Source organism: Gopherus flavomarginatus, chromosome 1 (assembly GCF_025201925.1).
Source record: "Gopherus flavomarginatus isolate rGopFla2 chromosome 1, rGopFla2.mat.asm, whole genome shotgun sequence".
NCBI lineage: Eukaryota > Metazoa > Chordata > Testudines > Testudinidae > Gopherus > Gopherus flavomarginatus.
Genome location: NC_066617.1, coordinates 214246237 through 214267081, shown reverse-complemented (window position 1 = coordinate 214267081; position 20845 = coordinate 214246237). Strand labels below are relative to the sequence as shown.

The window sequence follows — 20845 nt, the reverse complement described above, 5'->3', positions numbered from 1 at the left end:
GGTCACCCAAGTGACAAGTGCCGTATCTGCAAGTCCTGTAAAGCTAGGACGAAGAAGGAACATGATGGCCATCTGAGAGTGCTCCTAATAGTTGGCATTCACTTTGGCACCAGAGCAGTGGTCCGACTCTGTACTGAGCCCCGCGGCCTCCGTGCGCAGTGATCTGCCAGCGCCATCCACAAGCCAGCCACTGGTCCCCCTCCGTGGCTCCGGTCAAGAAGTCAAAGAGGACTGGGAGGAGGAGATCTCCTACTTCCCAGAGAGCAGTATTGACATCCAAAGCTCTTTGAGTGGTTCAAGAGATCCTGACGCTCTGGTGCAGCCCACACTGGCTTCTGTGGTACCCTGGTTTCAAGGAAAACCCACGATGGGACCTACGCATGTGTCCCCGCCTCAGTGGTACCGATTCCCATCGAGAGAGACGTCCTGCCAGCATTCGCCCACCCAAAGCCGCCATGCCTCAGGGTTAGAGAGGAAGGCTCAGTCTAGCCCTCTTTGGTACCCGCACCAGGGACACTGATTTCAGGGACTCAAGGTGTATCGCCGGTAAATTGATGCAGACCCTCTGAGGCACATGACACCTGGCAAGAACTCCGGGTCCGGCCCCAATAGTCTCCAAAGGCCTGGGACCGATCAGACACCAGAAACCACCGATCATTGGGCTGTCATCACCTGTCTCCAAGAAGAAGGTCGCCCTAATCAGGACAATCCTCCCAGCAGCTAGCCTGTAGTAGCTCTTGGTCCTGTTCAATGTCCCAATGCAGGTTGAGTAGTGTGAGGTGTGGATCACCGGGTATTTGATGCAGATCTGCCGAATGCCATTGGTCCTTGAGAGCTTGACCAAGACAGCCTTACTGCAGAGGGGGGCAGATAGGGAGTGCTACTCTGCTCCCAGCCCTTTTCTGGCTGCAGACCCACTCTCAGCCCCAGCTCTGCCCCCGGCCCCATACATGCCCTCAGTGGCCCCAGCCTTGGCCCCTTTACCCCTGTCTGCAATGGTCCCCAAGCCACAGTCCATCTCCCAGCCCCGTCTTCCCTGGATGATGTGAAAAGGGGAGCCCACTGCAGTAGAGGGATGCTCATTGCTATCACAACTGACCATTAAAAGATTCCTCAGGGGTATAGTAAATCTTTTCCCACAACACCAACTCCCTACCCCCATGTGAGACCTAAACCTGGTATTGAAAGGACTGAACATGTACCCCTTCGAACCCTTGGCTACCTATTCACTTACATGTATCTCAGTGAAAATGGCCTGTCTTGAACCCCAAAATTTCTTTTAATTCTCAAAAGAACTTTTTTGTACAACAGTTATCACTGAAATTTGTGCTCTCAATGTCTCTTCTTTTGTGATTGACAGTTTATTAAAAATAAACGAGGAGGTAGTTTTCACAGTATTCTTTTGTAAGTGGACATGTCATAATGTATAAGACCAAACTTAAATATCTGGTGGTTTTCCATTTTGAATGAAATTCTTTGTTTACCAGGCAAGCTGGACAAATGCAAGCAAAAAACAGCGGGAAAAATTACTTGAGTTAATCCGTCGTCTTGCTGAAGATGATAAAGATGGTGTGATGGCACACAAAGTATTGAATCTTCTGTGGAATTTGGCACATAGTGATGATGTACCTGTTGATATCATGGACCAGGCTCTTAGTGCCCACATTAAAATTTTAGATTACAGCTGTTCACAGGTAAGAAATTGATTGGGTTTTATTAGGACATAAGATCTACCATTCTGAGTCAGACTATGGTCTGTTTTGCCCAGTATCCTCTCTCTGACAATGGCCTGTACTGGAACTTGAGGTGGAGTGTACAGAATAGGGTAGTTGTGAAGTGATCCACCCGATCTTCCACTCCACCTTCTGGTAGCCAAAGGTTTAGGGTCACCTGGAGTACAGAGTTGTGTCCCAGACTGTCTTGGCTAATAGCCACTTAATGGACCTATCCTCCATGAACTTGTCCAGTGTTTTTTTTCATCCCAGTTATAATTTTGGTCATTAGAACATCCTGTGGCAATGAGTTCTGCAGGTTATTTGTATACTGTGTGGAAAAAGTAGTTCCTCATGTTTGTATTAAACCCTTTGCCTGTTAATTTTCATCCAGTGACCTCTGTTTTTCCTGTTGTGGGAAAAGGTAAATGACATTTCTTTATTCATTTTTCTATGCCATTCATAATTTTATAGACTCCTATCATGTTCCCTGCCTTAGTTGTCTCTTTTCTAAGCTGAACAGCCCTATTATTTTTAGTCTCACCTTGTATGAAAGCCATTTCATATCCTTAATCATCTTTGTTGCCCTCCTCTGAACCGTTTTAAGTTCTACTATATTCTTAGAGATGGGGCGACCAGAATTGTACACTGTATTCAAAGGGTGGGTGCACCACGAATTTATATAGTGGCATTATGATATTTTCTATTCCTAATAGTTCCTAACGTTGTTAGCCTTTTTGACCATTGCTGCTCATTGAGTGGAAGTTAACACAATGACTCTTAAGATCACTTTCTTGAATGCTAATGGCAAATTTAGAGTCCATCGTATATGTATAGTTGGGATTATTTTCTCCAATATACACTATTTTGTACTTGGCAGATGAAATTCAGTATTGCTATTTTGTTGCTCTGTCACACAGGTTTGTAAGATCCCTTTGTAACTCTGCAATCTGCTTTGGAATTAACTATGTTGAATAATTTTGTGTTGTCTGCAGACTTTGCCACTTCACTGTTCATCCCCCTTTCCAGATCCATAATGAATATGGTGAACTGCTTGCGTCCCAGTACAGATTCTTGGGGGACCTTGCTGTTCACCTCTCTATTGTGAAAACTAGCCTTTTTATTCCTACCCTTTGTTTCCTATATTTTAAACAGTTACTGATCCATGAGAGGAACTTGCCTCTTAACCCAGGGCTACTTAGTTTCCGTAGAAGCTTTTGGTGAGGCACCTTATCAAAGGCCTTCTGAAAATCCTAGTACAATGTATCAAATGGATCACTGTTATCCATATGCTTGTTGACTCCATCAAAGAATTTTAGTAGATTGCTGAAGCGTGACTTTCTCAACAAAATTTTGTTTATCGATGTGTCTGATTATTCTGTTCCTTACTGTAGTTTCTACCAATTTGTCTAGTACTGAAGTTAGGCTTATTGACCTTTAATTAGCAGGATCACCTCTGGAGCCTTTTTAAAAAAATTACATTAGCTACTTGCAGTTGTCTGGTACAGAGCCTGGTTTCAGCAATTACATAGTGTAGTTCATAGTTCTGGAATTTCATATTTGAGTTCTTTTAGAACTCTTGGTTGGGCGAATACCATCTGGTCGTGGTGACTTGATAAATTTAACAGTATTTATTTTGTTCTAAAACCTCTTTTACTGACACATCATTATGGGACAGTACTTCAGATGTGTTGTCCAGAAAGAATAGCTCTGATGTGAGTATCTCCCCCACATCCTGTGCAGTGAAGACCAGTGCAGAGTTCATTTAGTTTCTCTGCCATGGCTTTGTCTTCCTTGAGTGCTCTTCTAACACCTTTTGATGTCTAGTGGCCCCACTGCCTGTCTGACAGGCTTCCTGCTTCTGTTGTACAGTAAAATCTCAGAGTTACGACCCAGTCAACCACACACCTCATTTGGAACTGGAAGTACGCAATCAGCAGCACCAGACACACACAAAAAACCCCAAATACAGTACAGTGCTGTATTAAATGTAAACTGGTAAATAAATAAATAAATAAATAAATAAAATAAAGGGAAAGTTTAAAAAAAAAATTGTTTTTGACAAGATAGGGAAACTTTCTGTGCTTGTTTCATTTAAATTAAGATGGTTAAAAGCAGCGTTTTTCTCTGCATAATAAGGTTTCAAAACTGTATTAAATCAGTGTTCAGTTGCAAACTTGAAAAAACAACCATAAAGTTCTGTACAGAATTAAAAACAACCTCCATTCCCAAGGTGTTCATAATAGTTTCACTGTTTGTGTCTTCAGCAAGCTGCTTCTTGTATTCGTTCTTGGCTTGCCTTCTTGTACTTCTACATATTTCTTGCCAGAGTTTGACCCTTTCTACTTTCCTCATTAGGATTGGACGTCCAAATTTTGAAGGATGCCATTTTGTTTCTGATGATTTCAGTTACATTGCTGGTTAGCTGTGGTGGCATTCTTTTGGTCGTCCTGCTGCAGTATGTCTCAAACTGGGATCGCCACTTGTGTAGGGAAAGCCCCTGGCGGGCTAGGCCGGTTTGTTTACCTGCCCCATCCCGCAGGTCTGGCCGATTGTGGCTCCCACTGGCTGCAGTTCGCTGCTGCAGGCCAATGGGAGCTGCTGGAAGCAGCATGGTCCGAGGGACTTACTGGCATCCACTTCCTGCAGCCCCCATTGGTCTGCAGCAGCAAACGGCAGCCAGTGGGAGCCACGATTGGCTGGATCTGTGGACGGGGCAGGTAAACCAACTGGCCTGGCCCACCAGGGGCTTTTCCCTGTGCAAGCAGCAACCTCAGTTTGACAGATGCTGGCCTACTATCTTTTTGACTTGGGTATACATTTAATCTGAACCTCTCTTACCGTGTTTTTAAGTAGTCTCCATGGTGCTTGGAGGCATTGTACTCTTGTGACTGTTCTTTTAAATATCAGTCGTCCTCATTCTTACATAGTTCACCTTTTTAAAGTTAAATGTTATGGTGGTGGGTTTTTTTGATAGTCTCCCTCTCTCCCCTACTAGGATGTTAAATTTAATTACATTATGGTCACTATTACCAAGTGCTTCAGCATCTCTTGGACCAGATCCTGTGAACCACTTAGGACTAAATCAGGAATTGCCCCTCTCCTTGTGAGTTCCAAGATAGCTGCTTCAAGAAGCAGTCATTAATGGTGTCTAGAAATTCTATCTCTGCATAATACCTTGCAGTGACATTCACCCAGTCAATATGACGATAGTTGTAGTCATCCATTACTGTTGCGTTCATTGTTTTTGTTGCCTGTCTAACCTCCAATAGCATTTTACAGTTACTGTCACCATCCTGGTCAAGTGGTTGGTAGTATATTCCTACTGCTATACTTCATTATTCAAGGATGGAATGTCTATCCATAGAAATTCAGTGCTACAGTTTGATTCATGTAAGATTTTCACCTTATTTAACTCTGCTTTTTTAACCTATAAGTGCCATTAATATTGTAAAATTATCCATTTATATTCTTTTCATTAAAATTAAGAGGACATGGTGTGATAGCACAAAATGCTGTCATGCACAAGATCAATGTCCTGGTACATCCTCAAAGCACTCTTCAAGCAGATTGTAGTGTGACATTTTTTGAAGGTGACATGTTTTGGGGTTTAATAAGATGGTGTTGGTTGTATTGATTTGTCTCTACCTCAATGCAACAAATGGTGTCCAGAGGCATGGTGTAATGGCATGGGGGTGACCCACACCTACCCCCTGCAATCAAGCATGGTTCCACAATTTCCCTTCAACTGAGGTATGAACAAGTCCAAGTATGCCTTTTGTTATTAAAGGATATTAAAAAGCACCCTCTTCAGAGTCTCTCATTTATTTAATAGGAAAAAGACAATATGAATACATAAATGAAACTCATCTGCTCCACTGGGAACTCTACTCCTCTGGGGTAACCAGTCTTAAGTGCTCTGTAGCTAGACACAGTCAGGCTGAATACCCTCCCTGGAGCTTAGGCCTCTGCCAGGTGTTCAGTCAGATACTACTTTTTCCCCCAACAGTGAGTCACTCTTTGTTGAGCAAGTCTCTAGTAGCTCTCTGGGAAGGTCCATGCCCAGTTCATTCTCCGGGGCTGCTCAGGTCCCTTGTCTGGGAACTGTTTCTGTCTAGCTCTGCTCCTCTTTGAGCCTCTGCTCACCAGGGAGGCATCTCTGGAAGTAGCTTCCTAACCAGCTATCTTGAGGATTGTCTCTCCTCTGAGCTTTCTGTGTTCTGGGGCTCTTGACTGAGCTCTCATAAGCCTTTATTAGGCCCAAGTGTTCCTTAACTAATTAACTGCTTCACAGCCCTCTGGGTTGGTTCATTCTTTTTAAGGGAGCCTGTCACAAGTAGGCTGAGTGCCTGACCTCCTCAGAGCTCAGTTACCCTATGACACATGGTAACATGAGGGCTGTCACTTTGGGAGTAAGAGGTGGTCCCCAAGTGAATTGGGGGCGGGGTCATTTCCCCTGATCAATTTTAAATTTGTTCCCTTAGTTTCATGACTAATCCTTGACTCTTTATTGGAAGATACAGGAGATAAATGGGAAGCACCTAATTGACCATTTATTTTTAATGTTTTCTAAACTAAATAGTCTATTTTAATATCTATCAAGTTTTTTACATGCCTCTATAATTTCATTGCCTTTCTCTGGGTCTTCTGTATTGCTATATCATTTGTGAGATGAGTTAGTCAGAATTGAATATAATCCATTTAAAAGGGTAATATTAATTTGACACATTTTCAATATTATTCTCTATCCTTTTCTTAATATTACTTGTACCAAAGAATGTCATACTGTATAGTCAGTATTTGGAAGTCGCTAGTCCTTCCATGCGCAATGGCACTTAAGAATATTATTAGCACAGTCTTTGGTTTCTTCTCTTTTCAGGAAAAGATACTGAAACACTTGTTCTTTGGCCTAGTGAGGCCAAGCTTCTAAGCATGATTACCAAAATCAGCAGTAGTTCAGATGCATTATTAGCATCCGGTAGTTTTTCTAGTGTACTCAAATCCTGCCACTAGTTTGATTCAGGGCAGACTCCAGGCAGTTTTGGATGCAAAGGGGAAAAGACAAATTTTAAAATTTCATAGAACTAATATGTAGAATGAACAAATTGCAAATTATGCATCTTTTACACCATTGAAGTCTTCTGCTGATTCCATCAGCCACTTGGGCTTCCCCCTTGTGATTCTGAAATTTCAGAGCTCAATAAAATTATTCTGATAATTCAGTTACTTGTTTGTTCTATGTTTATGCATGCACATGGATGGAAAAATAAAAATGGATAAAGCAGCTTTAATTTGGATTTTTGATGTATACCAAACTCTGAAAACTTGCTTTTTAAGGATCGGGATACTCAGAAGATTCAGTGGATAGATCGTTTTATAGAAGAGCTTCGTACAAATGACAAATGGGTCATTCCTGCACTGAAACAAATTAGAGAAATTTGTAGTTTGTTTGGTGAAGCACCACAGAACTTGAGGTAAGGAAGTAATGTGAATGGGGTAGAATTGTGACAACGTTATAGTTTTTTATAAAACAGGATAGGTAATACATTTTATATTAAGTTGAAGCTTGGTTTTTTGCTCTTAAAATGCATATTAATGTGTGCGTGTGTGTGCCTGTATAAACCTTTTAAAAATTACTGGATTTAAGCATTCGGGCTCAAGAATAAATCATTGTTGACTACTTCGTTACTTCAGGTGTGTATAGACTGTTAAACTGAGATGTTATAATCTCTTAATTTCTCTCTCATTTAATATGATTGGAAGAAGGATGGTGTTATGGTTAAGTTGCAGGAAATTTCTACCTGTGACATGGGCTTCCTGTGTAACCTTGAACAAGTCAGTTCATATCTCTGAGTTTTCATTCTTTAGCTGTTACATGGGGATGATAATACTTCCCTTTCTCATGGTGGTAATGAAAGTATAAATTGATAGTTTTTTACCTTTCTGAGGATAGAGACTATATAATTACCTAATTTAGAAACACACAGCTCAATTACTTTAGGGATTTTTGTTTATGCAAAATGACGTATTTGGGGGAATTCTTGACTTCTTAATAAGTTGTCTAAGAAAAGCAAATTGGAGATTACCCAGAAATGTCCATTAGTTAAAATTCTCTAGTTGTAACAAATTGGTTCTTTGCTTTGCTTTTTTTCTATTTCATCGTGCTTTTCTGGAATAAAAGAAGGTGAAAGTTTAGCCAAAATTGTTTTTATATATTAACTGTTTATCTGTTGAAATTAACAAGCTTAGTTTCAGTTACTGCATGTCCCCTCATTACAAAAATCTGACCCCTCAAAACTGAAAATTTCAATACTTGTGCTGAAGTTTTTGCAAACTCCAAAGTTTGTGCTTGTGTATGCATGTTCCACTGTTGCTTTGTTTCTTTTACCTCAATAGTTCTGTGAGCAGGCAGAGTATTCAGTGTTTCAGTACCCTGTCTGCTTACAGGAATGGATAAGATGAAAAAATTGAGGGATGATGTACATATTTGTGACAGATGATAGCATTACTTTTTTTTGTTGATTGATTGTCATCTTATGGAATTGTGGTAATATTGCATTTCTGGTTTTGGAAAGTTACTCTTATCCTTCTGCATTGGGTAATGTTTTAAAACTTTATATGACAATTTAAACCTCAAAATTATCAATTTACATAATGTTTTACACATGTCCTAGCGTTTGGTTTTTTTTTTTTTTTTTGAAGGTCAAAAAGATGTCAGGTCTGAGATTTTTTTCCATGCTTTGAAGAGTTCAGTAAAATTTCATGTGGAATCATGTCCAATCAGGGAATACAACCAGTCTAGTTTGTTGGCATACTGTTTTAATTAGATGCTTTCTGTCAGATATTCAATTCTTTAAGTGAAGCTCACTCCTCCAGTTCCTTAGTTTTGAAGGAAATCTCAATATTGCAACATAAGATGATTCTTCTTTAAATTCCCAGTGTAGAATTTGAAGAAGTATAAGACACTCAAAGCAAGATTTCTCTTCATGGTACTGAGCACCTGGAGCCCACGAGTTAGAGGAGATTTCTTCTGTGTAGAGCAGGGGTCAGCAGCCTTTCAGAAGTGGTGTGCCGAGTCTTCATTTATTCACTCTGATTTAAGGTTTCGCGTGCCAGTAATACATGTTAATGTTTTTAGAAGGTCTCTTTCTATAAGTTTATAATATATAACTAAACTATTGTGGTATGTAAAGTAAATCATGTTTTTAAAATGTTTAAGAAGCTTCTTTTAAAATTTAAACTAAATTGCAGAGCCCCCAGACCAGTGGCCAGGACCTGGGCAGTGTGAGTGCCACTGAAAATCAGCTCGCGTGCTGCCTTCGGCACACGTGCCATAGGTTGCCTACCTCTGGTGTAGAGGAAGCTTTATTAGTCAGAATTAATTTATGAAACTTCTGTCTTTTGAGAAGTGACTGTCAGCTAATCTGCACAAACTGTTAAGGAACTTTTTTTAGCCCAGTACCAGTGCTGTTCAGTTAACTGGTTTCCCAATAAAAATCATTTTGAAATAGTGAGGGCTTTTTCAGTTCTTTAGGTTTTCTGGGTTCTGATAACTCTTGGCATTGAAGCTGTTGGAAGTTTGTAACCATGAATTTGTATTGACTAAAATGTTTGACTACACTCGTGGTTCAGTCTTCAAAATATTCAAGAGACCAAATAACTGAACTTAGCCACATTTACTGTCTAAAGACAAAGTAGTACAGATATATAGAGATATCTTAGATATAGATATATAAAATATCCTTTTGCGAAGCAATTCTGATCTCACGGCATGTTCATCTTGCACAGAAGTTGTTTCAAAAATAAGCATTTCAGCTAGTATATATAGTGATTTTACGAGTTAAAACTATTTACACATCGCTAAAATCCAGCCCACCAGTTTGTAACAAGTTCCTTAACTTGTTTTGTTCTATACTTCTAAAATTTCTATTTTGGATACTACATTCCAAACTAGTTGCTTATTAAGGTACCTATTGTAGGACATAAAACTAATCTGTTTTGCATTTTGACAGATTTTGTATTTGCTATTGCTAAAGCTGACTTCAGCTTTGCAAAGTACTGTGGGATATACTTAGCATGAGTGAACAAGAGTAAGCATAATACCATACACATACAACGCTTTGTGCTGACATTTATATAATATAATGTGTAATAGATATTAATATGATGTGCAATACATATAACATATTTACTCTAGCATTTGTGTATTTATTACAGCCAGACTCAGCGAAGTCCCCATGTGTTTTACCGCCATGACTTAATCAATCAACTTCAGCACAATCATGCCCTAGTTACTTTGGTTGCAGAAAATCTTTCTGCGTATATGGAAAGCATGAGACAGTATGCTAAAGGTAAGTTATACTTTTGCTTCTTAAGTCAAGTGTTTCGTAATTCCAATTGAAAATTGATGTTTAGAGCAAAGTATTGCGGAGGGGCGGGGAGTGTTTATTTCACTTTCACAGGTTGTTAGATGTTGGAGGCTTACATGTGTATATCTAGCCAAAACAAATAATAAAATTTAGATTTTAAGATTACTTTTCATAAATGTAAATATAAAAAACCCAAATGCGTTTTGTAGTGGAACTTGGAAAGTGGCAGTCCCATTGCTCGTATTTACTTTCAAGTTGAAGATAACCCTTTTACGCCCTGCTTAATTTGTGATAGTGATTTTTATGGAAAATGTTAAATTCTGTCCCACTTGTAGCTTTGTGTAAATCTCATAATTCATTATTACAGAGGGAGTTTGTAGTAACCCCTACATTTAGGTTGCATAACACTTTCCATTATAAAATATTCTTAGTCTTTTGTTTTGAGAAGCTCTAACACGCTTGCTGTGAACAACAGACATTTGAAATTTAGCAGGGAGAAAGCCCTGAGGCCAGAGAAGTGAAACTTATGAGTTACATGAAATTCTGTTCATATTTAGCTGTTAGAAACTTCTGAAAAAAACTCATTTTCTGTGTCAGTATGCCAAAATAATAATGAATATGAACATATTCCACTTTCAAGCCAATCCCCTGCAGATTATTCTGCATTGGGAATCCCCAAGAGCAGGCAACCTAGTCGCTGTTGTACAATTGTAGCAGGGATGAGAAGGTGAAGAAAGATAGGACAGGTCATCTCAACGCTCCCCAGCTTGCCCTGTATTCAACACATGGAACTGGGGCACATCCTCCACCTTTTTGGCACCACGTTGGACAGGAACTCTCCCTCCACAAACAGAGGGTGAAATGGGGAAGGAGATCTGAGCTAGGTGCCCCGCTTACCCAACATATGGGCCCAGTCACCCATTTCGACCCCAGGATTTAACAGCCTGTGAGCTTAATGTAACTAGCTGTGTTGCTCAAGTAGTAGATATCTGCTGCAGTGTTGAGTTCAGGATTCAAACTTTACTGATAGATGATGGGGGAAGGAGGTGGCTATTACAGCTGCACATCAGAAAATTGTTTCCTTTTATATAACCTCACCATCTGCCCCCCCATTGAGAAATTTACATTAAAAAAACTTAAAAGGTTACTCATGTTGCACAGACAGCCTAACCTAAAGAGCTTAGTAGCATAACTCCAAGAGCTATCCAAGATTTACTTCAGCTTATTTTCACAAGGTCTTGAGAGCAACCTTTATTTAAGAGACATGGAGCTTGCACAGTCAGTTTGCTTTTTCTTCTTCTGGTGTTGCCTATTTTAAGTGATCGCATTTATTATAGGGCTGCAGTAGTTAATGTAGAGATGGCACTTCCATTCTAATAGCTTATTTTCAATTGTTTATAACTTTATCAATTTACTGTATGTGCTGACATAACTCAGGTTTTGTCTTGTCTAGAAAAGTGGAGTGGGATATGTGCTAGTCTTTGCACATAAATCTTTGTAAAAGTGGGTGTGGCACTTTTAAAGTTACCTGAATATTCAGGTTGAGGAAAAGAAATGTGTGGCTTCTTCCCACCCAAAAAAATATATATATTGGATAACTGAAATTTAGGATAATATGTAATCCTGCATGAGGACAAACTATGTGAAATCCATTATTTTCTGGCAAGGAAAAGATAAGAATGTTGAAAAGATACCATTCTCAAGAGGTCCAATGTGTTAGTTTCTTAACTTCAAACTTCCACTAGAGGAATGTACTGAACCTTCACAAATGCAGATGTTTGACAGATTATACTTGTCTAGAACTAAGAGGAGCAATGGAGAAGAGTACCATTTCATTTATTTCACAGGAAGTTAATATTTTGTATGAATAGCTTAGCTCTCTTAAATGAATATTGTCCAAAGTTCTTGTCCTGGAAAAATAACACTTTTTTTCCTTTTCAGCTTATTGGTACAAAAGTTCACAGAATTATAATACTTACTGGGTAACAAATGTTCCAGATATGTAAATCTTGTATATGTTCATCCCAGGATACATAAATTTAAAGTAATAGTAAAAGTTGCAATTAATGAAACTGCTTGAAATTAGGGGTCAGACTATTCTGAATAGGGCTGATCTTGTCAGATTTTTTTTAAAAAGCCAAGTTGACCTCTTTCAGTAATTGGATAAGGAGACCTCCAAAGACTGTTGATGTTGTTGTTTTTTTTTCTTAGAACACATTCCATGCACCAAACTTAAGCCACCAATTTGTATTGAAGTTCTGTTTGAATTCCCCCCTCAATTTGTATTTGTTTTATATCATTGATGGTGCTAACAGCAATGCCTATAGTTAAGGTTGTCTAATACTTGCCCGTATAGGGCTGTTTCCAGTTCCATATAACTTTGCCAAACTTCAACTATTTAGGCTAAAAAATTTTTATGCCTGGTGTCTTCCTTGGGCTGAACATTTTTGGAAAGTTTCAGCAAAAACAGTTCAGCCATTTCTGAGAATGAAGTTGGGGAGCAATTGTTTTTCTTGTGTTAAGTGGGAAGCTCTAGGGCCTCCATGGTTTGGAGCAGGGACTTGGAATTTGGCAAGGATGTTCTTTTTTACTTTCCCTGTGAAAATCCACCCAAATTTGGCCAGGTTGCAAACCTATGAAAATCATTGTCTGCCCAAGCTCAGTGGAGGTTTGTTAGAGGAAGGGAGATTCTCTTCTGTGTTTTCAGAGTTCCCCTGCTGGCACCCAGTCGTCATGGAAGAAGTAACAACCTGGCTTGAAGTATCAGAGGGGTAGCCATGTTAGTCTGGATCTGTAAAAGCAGCAAAGAATCCTGTGGCACCGTATAGACTAACAGACGTTTTGGAGCATGAGCTTTCGTGGGTGAATTCAGGGTGGGGGAGGGAAGACGCTGGGTTAAATAGGAGGATGGGGGTTGAGCCAAACAGAGATATTCTATTGGCTATGCTGGGAAGAAGAATGAGGCATAAAGGTTTGTAACCACTGGAAGAACACTTCATTCCAGAATCTAGAATTTGTGTCTCAGCATTCCTCTGGTCTATCAAATTGGAGTTAATCTCCCTGGGGAAGTATTCAGGATGGGTACATGTTGCCTTTGGTAAAAGGAATGGGAGAAGCAGATGATAAAATTAAGGGTGTCTTATTTTTTTTAATGTTGAAATGGATATTAAAATCAGGATAATAGGTCAAACTGGAGGAAGCAAGTTGTGGTACTTTTAGGCTGTGTGCATTCAACTCCATGTCTAGTTGGCAGCCGGTTTCAAGTGGAGTACCCCAAGGGTCAGTCCTAGGGCTGGTGGTGTTCAATATCTTCATTAATGATCTGGAGCAGGGGTAGGCAACCGATAGCACATGTGCCAAAGGCGGCACGCAAGCTGATTTTCAGTGGCACTCACACTGCCTGGGTCCTGGCCACCGGTCTGGGGGGCTTTGCATTTTAATTTAATTTTAAATGAAGCTGCTTAAATGTTTTAAAAACCTTATTAACTTTACATACAACAATAGTTTAGTTATATATTACAGACTCATAGAAAGAGACCTTCTGAAAAGGTTAAAATGTATTACTGGCACGCGAAACCTTACATTAGAGTGAATAAATGAACACTTGGCACACCACGTCTGAAATGTTGCTGACCCCTGATCTGGAGGATGGCATGGACTGCACTCTCAGCAAGTTTGCAGATGACACTAAACTGGGAGGAGTGGTAGATATGCTAGAGGGTAGGGATAGGATACAGAGGGACCTGGACAAATTAGAGGATTGGGCCAAAAGAAACTTGATGAGATTCAACAAGGACAAGTGCAGAGTCCTGCACTTAGGACAGAAGAATCCCATTCACTCTTACAGACTAGGGACCGAATGGCTAGGAAGCAGTGTTTCAGTGGATGAGAAGCTAGATATGAGTCAACAGTGTACCCTTGTTGCCAAGAAGGCTAACGGCATTTGGGGCTGTATAAGTAGGGGCATTGGCAGCAGATCGAGGGACGTGATCATTCCCTTCTATTCGACATTGGTGAGGCCTCATCTGGAGTACTGTGTCCAGTTTTGGGCCCCACACTACAAGAAGGATGTGGAAAAATTGGAAAGAGTCCAGCGGAGGGCAACAAAAATGATTAAGGGGCTGGAACACGTGACTTATGAGAAGAGGCTGAGGGAACTGGGATTGTTTAGTCTGCAGAAGAGAAGAATGGGAGGGGATTTGATAGCTGCTTTCAACTACCTGAAAGGGGGTTCCAAAGAGGATGGTTCTAGACTGTTCTCAGTGGTAGTAGATGACAGAACAAGGAGTAATGATCTCAAGTTGCAGTGGGCGAGGTTTAGGTTGGATATCAGGAAAAACTTTTTCACTGGGAGGGTGGTGAATCATTGGAATGGGTTACGTAGGGAGGTGGTGGAATCTCCTTCCTTAGAGGTTTTTAAGGCCCAGCTTGACAAAGCCCTGATTGGGATGATTTAGTTGGGAATTGGTCCTGCCTTGAGCAGGAGGTTGGACTAGATGACCTCTTGAGGTCCCTTCCAACCCTGCCTGGGTAAGCCCATGTCCCTCCCTGATACAGTATCTGTCAGTTGTTTCTGTGGAGGGACAGACATTTTATGGGGATGGCTTGTGACTGGGGAGACACCCCTGTACATTGGCTTGAAGGTGGTAGGAAAACCCCTTTGTATGTGACTCTGGCCAGCTCCAGGTCCCCCCTCCATCCTGTTCTCCCCAGTTCCCCCTGCCTCTGAGAAAAAGGTTCCAAGAGACTCAGATAAATACAGGCAGAACAAATGAGGAGGGAGACCCAAGCACAAAAGGGAAAGTTTACCATCTAAGAAGAGACAGTAGTGCCTGTCCCATACTAAGTTGCAGGATTATCAGATATCAGTAAAGACCAATATGCGACTTCCTCAAAGGGCAAGGCCATACTATCTTCCAGTACTGGTAGTGGGGTAGAAGCAGGCTATCACCAGTACTTTCAATGAATAGAGGTAGATCATTGCTGCCTCCTCGGGTATTGGCAGTCTCCCCCCCGCATCCCCTCCTCCCCCATTGGACTCAGGCTCGCAGTCATTGGCATCAGAAGGAGGATATGGGGAAGACCTATCCCTATGCTACCCCCAAAAAATGGGAGAATGGAGACCCATTTTTCTCCTCAAGTGGAAACTCCGTCAGTTCTCCGAAGTTCAGAATGGCGACCCTGTTTTCAGTTATCCCCTCACTAGATCAGAAATTGTAAACAGCCCTTGATCTCATGGAGTTTCACATGGACATTCACCTAGCATACTTGAGGTTCATTTGAAATATGACCCAGGAACCTCTGTGCCAACTGGCAGAGGGCACAGAGGGGCACACGGTTTTTCAGGGAATCAAGTATATGGACAATAATTCACCAATGGGTGCCATTTGAGGTCTGAGAGCCAGTAGCCCACTGGTTGTCATCATTTTGAAATGAATGTATGGGTAATATTTAATGAGTTAGGGCCAGTCAAAGACAATTAATGAAATATATTATCAAAGCCTTGAAGTCAAGGCATGTAAACAGGAGGTGACATACCTCAGATGAGTTTTTTCTGGGCCAGGAGTAATAGACACTTATGTCCCTGGCTTGTCATAGTGTTTCATCCAGTTCACAATATAGGTCTATTTGCATACTGAACCAAAATGCTAATCAAGAGATCGTGAAATCTGTGAAAGAAGGTGTTTACAGGAAGAAATAAAACAGCAGGAGGGGAGTCTTTTACAAGTAAAGGCAATGGATTTGGGGGATATATTTGGGGAGGGGTGAGGTACAGGTATCCCTATCTGTTTCCACTAAGGAGGCCAGAGGATACAGCCCTAGATAACCTGGGAAGCAGCACATGAAAGTCAGCACTGCCAGTATTGGGTGCTCCCATTCGGACTCTTGACTGTGCCAAGAGTTTTCCCTCAAATAACGTCAATGATGGCAGCTCACTTTTGCTGACAGGTGGCAACCCTGTGTCCTTACTTGGATGATTGGCTCCTAAAAGGGTGATCTTACCAGGAAACTCAGAAAGCAACTGCTATGCTTCTGGACCTGTTTGAGAAACGGAGTCTCAGAGTGAACCTGGAGAAGTCTACCCTGGCACCAACACAGATCTAGTTCATTGGGGCAAAGCTGGATGCTGTGTCAGCTGGGTTGTACTTACTTAAACAACGGTTTTCTAGGCATTTGTGAACTCATGCAGCAAATCTGGATAAGCACCTGGATGTCTGTGAGATCTTGACTGGCCCTTTTGAGTCATGTGACCACAGGTACCTGTGAGTATGTCCATGGGCTATGTACACCAGGGGCACATGCAGTCTTGACTTGCCAGTCTTGGTTCTCCAAAAGGTTCTGGACTCCCTTGCCTGATGAGAGGACAAAGGAAAGGGGTGTGTGTGTGTGTCTGTGTGTATTCTATTCAGTTCCCTGCGGACAGGAAATACAGACTGCACATGCTGTCCTCATTGGTTGGGGGGCCCATATAGTGGGACAGGTAGCACAAGAGACATAGTTCACTCAGGAGTCTATGCTCCACATCATGCTGGACTTCCAAGCAGTCACACTGACCTGTGAACAGTTCCTCTCTCTCATTCACGTCCAGCCGGTCCAGGTATGATTAGACAAGAAGACGTGATGCGTTCCATTAACAAGCAGAGAGGGGCATGCTCTTCACAGCTCATGCATATCTTTGCAAATTGCTCTGACTGCCCTCCATCTTCCAGGAGTTCAGAACTTCCTAAGCAGTTATGTCTCCAGAGAGTACAGGTGGGAGCTTTGTGGCCAGACTCTACTTGGAAGTATTTCAGGTGTGGGATAGCCCGGTCACAGATTTCTTTGTGTCAGGCATGTACAAAAAGTGCAAGCAATTCTGCTCCAGAGTGGGTTGCGGTCTGGGCGTGCTGGGCAACACTTTCCTCATATGATGGTCAGAGGCTGTATGTGTTTCCCCTGATCCCTTTGTTACTGAAGGTACTAAGGAAAGTCGAGCAAGACAAGACACGGGCTGTTTTTCATAGCGCTGGGTTGGGCCCATATTGTTGCAACTACATCTACTCTATGTTCTCACACCATCATGATCCTATAGTCTGACAACCTGCAGGCCACAGAACCTCACCTGCAGATTCCTGTAATAGACCTGTAACTTCTATCTGAGTCACTGAGATCTTCAAATCGTTGTTTAAAGACTTCATAGGACTTTGGGCACCTACCTCTTTTAAGAGGGATGCTTCTTGTGAATCACCTGAAATGTACTACATGGAGGGACAAGTACTTGAGTAACCTTTCCTCCTTCATCTTGTAATTACTGGAGTTCTTCAAGATGTCCGTATGTGTTGGCACTACCTGCCCTCCAGCTTCACTGCCTCGGTTTCCTTATTGGGCCTATAAGTGGAGAAGGAACTAAAATGGCAGTAGTCTAGCAGCCCCCTTTATGCCCTTGGCGTGTCCCACAAGGAAAGTGGGAAGCGCGTCCATGGACCAAATGGACATTGCTAGGGAAAATTCCCTGATTCCATGCACATTGAGTGTAGCCCAGCCTGAAGGGCACTTACATGTAGGGACAACACATCTCAAAGAGCTCCACTTACTACAAGCTGAGTAATCTTTCTTCATTCGTTTTGAATTTGTTACCTTTACTTCCCATTGACAGTCTCTTGTTCTTTTGTTATGAAATGAAGAAGAGAAGCTCCTGTCCTACTGTCTTTTTTCATATCCCTTCTTATTTGTCTCCTTACTAAGGTGAACTAACCCCATCTTTTCAATCCCTCATCACATGAGTGTTTTCCATGCCCCTAATCCTTCTTATCCTTCTTGGAACCCCCTCTGCAATATCCTTTTTGAGGTGACGTAACCAATATTGCACGCTATCTTCTAGATAAGTCACCGTTGATTTACATACGGACATTGCAGTTTCCATATTACTCTGTTCCTTATACACAAACATATTTTTCACTGTATATTGAGTGAAGGTGGTTGTTCAGCTGTCCATGGTAACATCTAGATCCCTTTCTAGACTTGATAAAATTAATTTAGAGCCTTTTACTGTAACTGAATACTTTTCATTTTCCTTCCAATGTACATTACTTTGTATTTTTCAACATTGAACTTTACTTGCTGTTGTTTAGCCCATTCACTTAGCTTGATTAGGTCTCTCTGAAGTTCCTCAGTTTCCTCTGAATTTGACTAACTTTGTGTCATCTGTAGATTTTTTTATCTCACTGCTCACTTCCCCTTTCCCAGCCATTTAATATATTAATCAACAAGTGGACCTAACATGGACACTTGAGGCACCCTGCTATTCAATTTTTATAATGGCAAAAGGTTGACCATTTATTCCCACACTTTTGGTTTCCTGCTCTTGGCCAGTTTTTGATCCATGAGAAATACATGATGATTAGTTTCATTTGAGGAACCTTCTCAGGCCTTTTGAAAGTTGAAATAAATTATCCAGTTCTTCTTTGAGTGCTTGTTCATTTCAGTTCCATTCTAGGTCTGTGCCTGCGCACGTGCGCAGTCATTGGAGATTTTTGCCTTAGTGGTATCTGTAGGGTTGGCAGTGGCGTCCCCTTCAGTGCCGCACTCATGTGTCAGTGTATCAGGTGCCGCCAGCCCTGCGCACTCTGTTCTTTCTTAATGCCAGTAGTGATTTGTCGGAGTGCCTTTCCTTGCGTAGCAAGGGCTAGTGGTTTTTCGTCTTTACTGACTTCAAGCCTTAGGGCCTTGTAAATAGCTTGTTTATAGTAGTTAATGTTAAGTAGTTTAAGTGTAGTTATAGTTAGTTAGAAATTAGAGTCCCAGAGGGGCATGCCCCGGTCTCCTGGGTTTAAGCCCCACGTGGACTGTAACAGGCCTACGCTTGTAAGTGACCAAAGTAGTAGCTGCCTCAAGTGCTTGGGGGGAATCTCACATGAGAGAAGTGTTGTTGTATTTGTAAAAACTTCCAGCCTCTCACACAGAGCGGGATATACGTTTATGGTCTCTCCTCAAGGAGGCCACCCTTCATCCAGCTTCTGTGCCATCCTGCCAGGACTCTCGGAGTACCTCGGCCTTGATGTGCAGTGCGCCCCGGCACCAGTCTCTGCCCAGCACTGTTCCCTGTCATTGGTGCCCAAAAAGAAGGCGAGAAAGCACTGCTCTTTGGCACCAGGCAAGAAGGGCAATGGGCAAGGGATCCACTTTGGGCTGCCTGGTCACTCTGGAGATACAGGTTCGTGCCTCCCCAGTCAGGGCTCTTAGCCCCTTGGAAGTCCATGACTGACTCTTGGGAGCGACATGGGACCTAAACCCCTGACCCACTGACACCTTCAGAAGCTCCGCCGGCTCTAAGAGAGCTAAGGTCTCTACCCATAAGTACAATGCAGCACGTGCCACAGGAATTGCCAAAGGCTCCCCACGAGGGCAAACCAGCCACTAAGACCCTTCAGGGGGCAGTGGAGCGCCACCAATTTCCCTGAGATGAAATAGCGCTCTCCTTTCCGAGTTGCAGATTGCCAGAGTTGTAAGACAGATCCTCTTGGCTTGCTTTTGGTCACCGCCATCACGATTACAGTCCCCACCGTCTTGACACGGATCGCCTAGAGGGAAACGTTGGTCTCCATACTACTGGGACCGTTCACCCTGCTGCCAGTTGTCCTCTCAGTGCAGGTCCTGGTTGCCTATCCCGTGGGAGTGCTATACGTCATGTCTCCAGTCCCCCTGGCACCAGTTCCCTCGCTCTAGCATCATCTCAGATGGCGTCGGTCAGCAGGCACAGGTATTGACAGCCCCATCATGGTTGGGGGGTCTGATGTATGCCTTCTCACCAGTGCTGTTGATCCACAGAGTCCTCATGAAGATCAAACAGGACATGGCTAAGGTTATCTTGATAGTCCTTGAGTGGCCTCTCCAATACTGGTTCGGCACGCTGCTGGAAATTTCAGTAGCCGCTCTACTGCAGCTACCTCTCCGACTGGACCTGCTGTCCCAGGACTACCCTAACTTGGAGGTGTTGCACTTGTTGGCGTGGCTACTGCATGGCTGAATGTGGAATAGCAGGAGTGCTCGGCCTGGGTTCAGCAGGTCTTGGTGGGTAGCAGAAAGTCCTCCACCAGAGCAACTTACCTGGTCAAGTGGGAAAGGTTCATGTGGCTGGGCTTCGGAACGATGTGTTCAGGCTGAGCAGTTCTCGTTGCAGGTGATCATGGATTACCTTCTGCACCTCAAACTTCAGAGCTTGTCCCTGCCATCGATCAGGGTCCACCTGGCAGCTATTTCGGCTTTCCGCCCTCCGTTCCAAGGCAGGTCGGTCTTTGACGGCCCAGTTCTTGAGAAGTCTGGAGCATCTCTGCCCTCACATCCGGGAACCTGTTCCTCCCTGGGAGTTGAATCTTGTGCTGTCGAGACTCATGGGCCTCCCGCCTAAACTCCGGCTTCCTGTTTTCTTCTCTTCCTCTCCTGGAAGGTTTCGTTCCTAGTTGCAGTTACGTCTGCCCGCAGGGTGTCTGAGATCATGGCGTTTACTTCGGAACTACCCTATATGGTCCAGTTGTGGCTGCACCCGGCATTCCTGCTCAATGTGGTTTCCCAAATTCATACCGGCCAGAACATACACATATTGGTAGTCTTCCCAAACCCTCATAAAGCTGAAGAGGAATGCAGGTTGCATGCCCTGGCTGTTAGGATGGCGTTGGCATTATATAGTGACAGGACAAAGCTGTTTCGCAAGTCAGCACAGCTGATTGTTGCGGTGGCAGACAGGATGAAAGATTGCCCAGTTTCTGCTCAAAGGATTTTGTCCTG

The 20845-nt window shown here is 42.5% G+C and overlaps 1 protein-coding gene across 3 annotated transcripts in view; it reads left to right on the top strand.

The window, feature by feature from the left end:
• USP9X (ubiquitin specific peptidase 9 X-linked) overlaps positions 1-20845 on the top strand; it is a 221787-nt gene that overhangs the window by 82412 nt on the left and 118530 nt on the right. For all 3 annotated transcript variants that reach the window (XM_050936447.1, XM_050936446.1, XM_050936445.1), the window contains 3 exons: positions 1488-1694; positions 7050-7186; positions 9930-10063. In XM_050936447.1, the coding sequence (XP_050792404.1) occupies positions 1488-1694; positions 7050-7186; positions 9930-10063 (478 nt within the window). The remainder of the gene's footprint in view (positions 1-1487; positions 1695-7049; positions 7187-9929; positions 10064-20845) is intronic.